Here is a 6,000-nt window from a genome sequence, read left to right as displayed (position 1 = left end):
TCGCAGCGCGGCACTCGGTGCCGCGCTGTGAGCTTGTATATCTGCTATTTTTTAATATTTAAAGCATAAAATATTGCGTCATAATGTGTTCAGGCCCATTTAGGCCTGAACATCCCCTCCAATGAGGCCAACTAACCCACTGAAGCATGCTGCTGAGGTCTATTTGAGCACGTTACGAGACAAAGCATCAGGAGTTGTGGAAGCACAGACCTGCTTTCTGGCAAATGCAATCCTTTTTAGTGGCTTAAACTTAAAAGAAATATTAAGAAAAGTAAAGAAAAAGCATCGTCAAGTATCACATTCCTGACAAGTGTTTTTACCTTTAAAACTCTGGCTATTAAAATATCAAGTGGCACCAGCTGTCGAGTAACAAATAATAACCACAAATCAATTTGATCATATTTCAAATAAAAACTAATATTCAAGGTTCACTCATTAAAAAAAGCAAAAAAAAAAAAAAAGCACCTAGTATGTTGTCCCGGTACAAAGCAGTAGCATCAGATATTACAACATGAATTTGGCCTTGTCTGTCTGTATTTGCCCAGGATGAGATTTGCTACTGTAGATACAATGGCAGATATCCGGAAACAGGCAATCGGTTAAAAGATGTGTTAAAAGTAGCGTTGAAGATAGCAACCATAACACCTCTCCACTAAAACCACTTCAGTCGTATTAACCTAGGTCAGGGGTGGGCAACTTCGATGATGGAGTGGGCCACTATATTTCCACATTCACTCCAGAGGGCCACAACACAGTGGCATACACAGTCAAAATGTGCAAAAATAGTCGATCTACAAGCTCAAAACGCGTCGCAGCGTGGCGCGTTTTGAGCTTGTAGATCTGCTATTTTAGCTATTTTTGAATTGGAATCCGAAATTATTTTTAGCTATTTTAATTGGATTCCTGAGAAGTATATATTTTTTTTATTTCAAATGCATTTATATGACTGTTCTTATGCTAACTTTATGAACTCCAATTCAAATACATTGGACACAAAAAAGACTTGTGCTGAGTCATTAAGCTACTATAATATAGACGGATGTAATTAAAGTGAGTCACGTTTGCATGGTTGGAATTGTAACAGCTGAAATCAATAATATATCACTATTGCAATATTAACCTGCGGGCCGCATTAGGTGAAGGTGGGGGCCGCATGTGGCCCCCGGGCCGCCAGTTGCCCATGTATGACCTAGGTAGTAGGTAAATCTCGCGCAAAACTAAAACATCCTCTTGAGATCGCCCAAGAACGTCAGCCGAACTAACTTGCACACTCTCTTTGCACACCTGTAAGCCTAGGACAGAGGTGCGCAGTGGAGTGGAGTACGTATCAAACGAAAAGAATCAAAGTCTCGCCCTGCCGTCTTCACACACAGACGGCTTCGACAGCCACAAACACTACGTTTCACTCATTTTGATCAGGAGACGCCTGAGGGTTAGCATGAGACCACCAAATTCAAATGTCAGAATTTGTATTCATTTAAAGTTGACCGTTAAAAGTCGTGACCGTGCTATTTTCAGGCGGAGGTGGGAGTGTTTTGACCAGCCAGTCACCATGGTTAAGAGTGTTGAGGTAGACATTTGTCCTGGGGGTCAAGGACTGATGTTTTCGTATGCTCCCCAGCCAGAGAGGGCACCAGGACGCAGCTTCCACAGCTGCACGCACGCACACACACACAACTGTACACCAGTGATTCTCAACCTTTTTCCATTTCAAGTACCCCCAGTTTGATATGCATTAGGGCCACAGACCTTCCACTTCATCACTGTCGGGCAGAAACCTTGTATCTCCAAGTTTCAAATTTGTACAACTAAAGCCCTGCTTCATCATACAAGACTGTCGCGCAAGACTAGAGAAAATAGCAGATCTACAAGCACGCAACACCTCGCGGTGCGAGGCGTTGCGTGCTTATAGATCGTCTGTTTTCACTATTTTAAATCATTTTAAAAATGATAAATACAAAACACAGTTTTGGACAAGGTTTCCACGTTTTGATCTCTGGGACCTCAAACAAACACTGTAGGATCCTCAAGTGTTTATTAAACCTCTTTGAGTGTGCAAACGGAACACTTGCACACACTCAGATTAACAAACCTAATAATAAGGGGGTCTGGTGGTTGAGAAACAGTGCTGTACACACATGGAAGGACAGGCGGGTCACCCATCCGTCCGTCCATCCCATACACCCTGGGTACCTTTGTGAGCTGGTAGGCAGAGAAAACCATCAATGGTGACTGGGTGGGAAAACACTGGGATGTGGGAAGACAGACACAGACACACACACACACACACACACACTATCAACACGCTCATCTTCATAACACTTTGAGGGCGATAGCTTATCTCCAATGTTACTTAGTGGCACGCTCTGTCCGTAATGATATCTTAATATGTCAGTACATGAACATGAAGCATTCCCTTTTGTTCCCTTTGCTACATTCATTTGTTCTTAACCTCCACCACATGACTGCCGAGGTTCACATCACGCTCAATTCACGCACACAAAACATTTATGTATTTCTTTGACATTTGAAAATCCGGCTGTTAAATTGTGCCTGTATTCGGTCTAAAACGGAACAAAAGAAACAAACAAGTGAATACAGTATGATACCTGTAAATTAGACTTTCAAATTATAGTCGGAAATGACTGTAGTGACCCCAACCGGGCTCCTTACTGGATGGTAAAGGCAATTTACTATAATGGGAGAATGTGAAATGCTTTGTCGCCACTTGGTGGCGCTTTACCACAGAGAAAAGCTCCAGTTTACCCTCATCTCCCTTGAGTGAAAATGACCCACATTTTATCCCCAAACTCAAATCTTTATTCCTAAACCTGGGTCCAACCCTAAATCTCGACATGTACAATGTCAACAACCTAAAAACAAAAACAAACAAACAAAAGAACAGGGCGTTAATAAAATGAGTCAAACAGCAGAGGGAAAGCACTTTAAAAAGGTCAATACTTTTGTTTTCAACTGAACACAGGAGATAATACTAGCTTAATGCAAGCTTGTTAAGCCAAACAAAAAAAATAAGCTTTCAACAGCCGTTATTCGCTTTAAAAAGTAGGAAAAAATAAATCCAAATAGTTTCCATTTCAGTATCTCCATTCCCCTTTGCTGGAGGGCAACGAGTGTAGCGGTTAGGTTGGTTCTCTGTTCCAACTGCAGAGTGGCATGGTGATGCGCAGGCAAGGTACTTGTAGGCGCTCCGTGGCAGGCGGCTAACCCGACGCGTTCGGGACTTTGGCAAAGACGGACGAGGCGGCTGCAGCTCCCGCCCCCCTCCCCTCACATGGGTCGGGGAGGCGTTGTAGGGGGTCGGGACAGCGGGGGGGATGGGGGAAGTCACAAGGACGGCAGTCTCTGTTTGTCCATGAAAAGCGAGTGCCGCTGAATGAGAGGAGAGGGAAATTAACCCCTAGGGGAAACAGGAGGTTGGGAGGAGGGGAGGCGGAGGGGCGCTGTGCTCTCTCTCCATCTCTCTCACATGGACTCGAACTCGTCGATGCGCTGCTTGGTGTTTCCCGAGCGGATCTGCCGCAGCGTCTTGTACTTGTCTCGGCCCGCCTTGACGTTCTCGGCGTGCAGCATGTCGTTGGCGGTCTTCTTGGTCTCATCGCGGGCCTGCGCCAGCTCCGAGCTCAGCGTCTGGGAGAGAAGGAGGAGGATTCAATTACATACTGTACAGACCAGGGGTCTTCAACGTTTTCAGGCCAGGGACCCCTTAGTCTAGAGAGAGATGAAGCAGGGACCTCCACAACCCATAGATACATATAGTTTCATTGTTTGACAGCACAATCATCAGTGTATTTTGGATTCATGTCAATTTGTGTTTACAGATATTTAACCACTTGAACCGTCAATACTTAATAAACTTGACCTTTCACTCTGTACTTAGTTTGTTCTTTTTCCCTTCTAAACCAAACCTCTTTGCCGAAAATAGCCGATCTACAAGCTCACAACGCCTTGCAGCGTTCGTATAATTTCTCTTACATAACTTTTTCTGTAATGACATCTTTTTGATTTACTTTATTATTTATGTATTATGTATATTCTATACATTGTATTGATATATTCATATTTTCCTTGCACTTGTGCTGTCTCAAAGTGTCACTCTAGTCTCTGCAGTAGAATAGCAAGCAACTGCTGCTGTGTGTGAAATACCACACAATCAGTGTGCATGCAGTCACACACACTTGTTGTTGTTGGGTGTGTAATGTTTTCTTCTGCACACTTCTTTTATATTTCATCAGGGTTCCCACACATTTTTACCAATTAATTTCCAAAACTTTTCCAGAATATTTAACCCAATTTCCAGGACTATATATACAATATACAATAATTCAGCTCAATAACGAGTCGCTTACTCGCTTACTATGCGCAATGCCCAAAGACAGTGGTTCTCAAACTTTTCAGGCCGTGACCCCCGAAAGAATAAGATTTTAACTGGGGACCGGCACCCTGACGAGCAATAAGAGTTGAGGAATTTTGTATAACACGGTTTCATTGTGAAAATAGCAGGTCTACATGCTCACAACGCCTCGCGATTGCGAGGCGTTGTGAGCATGTAGATCTGCTATTTTCACAATTTCTGCCTCTAATAGTTGACAATTTGGCCAATGTTTAATTTGCCATTTCAGAGGTATTAACAAAATCAATAACCAAAGACAATGCATAGCTATTTTTTCCAGGACCTTCCAGGACCCTTGATCAATTCCAATACATTTCCAGTACTGGAAAAATATTTTTCTAATTTCAAAATATTTCCAGGAATTTCATGACCGTGGGAACCCTGTATATTTCATGACAGCACATTCTTACCTGCAGCTGCTGTTTGACGCGCTCGTTCTTCTGGGCCTCGGTGACGCGCTCCTCCTCACTGCGCAGGTCGTGGTCGCTGACGCCCTCGTTGGACAGCTCGGCGCTGGCGTACTCCAGCTGGCTCTCGTCCTGCTCGTCGTTCTCCCCGCCCGCCGGCACGCTGGCCAGCACGGCCGCCGGCACAGCCGCCAGCACCGGCATAGTCGTCATGGCCGTCTTCAGCTCGTCCTTGGTCTTCTCCAGGTCCTCCTGGGCCGACATGGCCTGGGAAGGGAAAAGGAAAGGGAGGGAAAGCGTTCAACACTAGAGCTGGGCTTAACCGGAAATATTATCGAGGTCGACTATCAATTTAGAACCAGAAACCCGTAATTATTTAATGCTTTAACTATTGAAAAATAGCAGATATACAAGCTCGCAGTGCGGCACCGAGTTAGGGTTAGGGTTAGGGTGCCGCACTGCGAGCTTGTAGATCTGCTATTTTTGAAAAATCTTTTTAAAAGCTAACATTTGTAACTCAAATATTTTCTTTTGGACGGTCCCTGGAACAACATGTCATTTTGTAATTATGATAAACGTTTGAGAACCACTGATTTAGAGGAAGGATTTAGAAGACATTTATAGAATCGGGTAAAAAATATTCAAAGACTTGCGCAAACGTTCACGATTTGCTATTTTTCCAAAAATAGCGGATCTACAAGCTTGCAGCGGGCTGTGAGCTTGTATATCTGCAATTTTGTAATAGTTAAAGCATAAAATAATGGTTAAAGTGGTTCAAAGTTCAGAAATATTACTGAAATCAACCATCAATTTAGAACCAGTAACTCGAAGTAGGTTAATCAAATACCAGAAAAGCTAATCTTATATAATTATCGAAGATTGTTTTGGAGCTTTTTTTGCCTTTATTGATAATACAGTAGTTTGACAGGAAATGAGGAGAGAGATGGGGAGTGACACGCAGCAAAGGCTGCCGGGATCGAGACTCGAACCTGCGATGCGCCGTCAATATACTAAATTGATCATTCTGATTAACCATTCAAGCCCAAGATTATACTGTGCTTTGTTGTACAATGGTGACAAAAATAGCAGATCTACACACTCACAGTAAAATAATTGTTCATTGATCGTAATCGGGGGAAATGTACTTCAACAGACGGGGTGTTTCTGGAACAACACACCTCG

At 43.4% G+C, this 6,000-nt stretch overlaps 1 protein-coding gene across 1 annotated transcript in view; it reads right to left on the bottom strand.

Moving 5' to 3' along the window:
* Window positions 1-1,918: 1,918 nt before the first annotated feature.
* Window positions 1,919-6,000, bottom strand: part of LOC308280431 (radixin-like) — a 46,855-nt gene continuing 42,773 nt past the window's right edge. The window contains exons 14-15 of the mRNA XM_080720694.1: window positions 4,822-5,085; window positions 1,919-3,648 (exon numbers count right to left, since the gene is read on the bottom strand). Coding sequence (XP_080576820.1) covers window positions 3,484-3,648; window positions 4,822-5,085 — 429 coding nt within the window. The 3' untranslated portion in view covers window positions 1,919-3,483. The remainder of the gene's footprint in view (window positions 3,649-4,821; window positions 5,086-6,000) is intronic.

This window comes from Nannobrachium achirus (assembly GCF_963921795.1).
Source record: "Nannobrachium achirus genome assembly, chromosome: 24".
NCBI classification, from domain to species: domain Eukaryota; kingdom Metazoa; phylum Chordata; class Actinopteri; order Myctophiformes; family Myctophidae; genus Nannobrachium; species Nannobrachium achirus.
The sequence above is the reverse complement of the archived record's forward strand: the minus strand, read 5'-3'. Positions and strand labels throughout refer to the sequence as shown.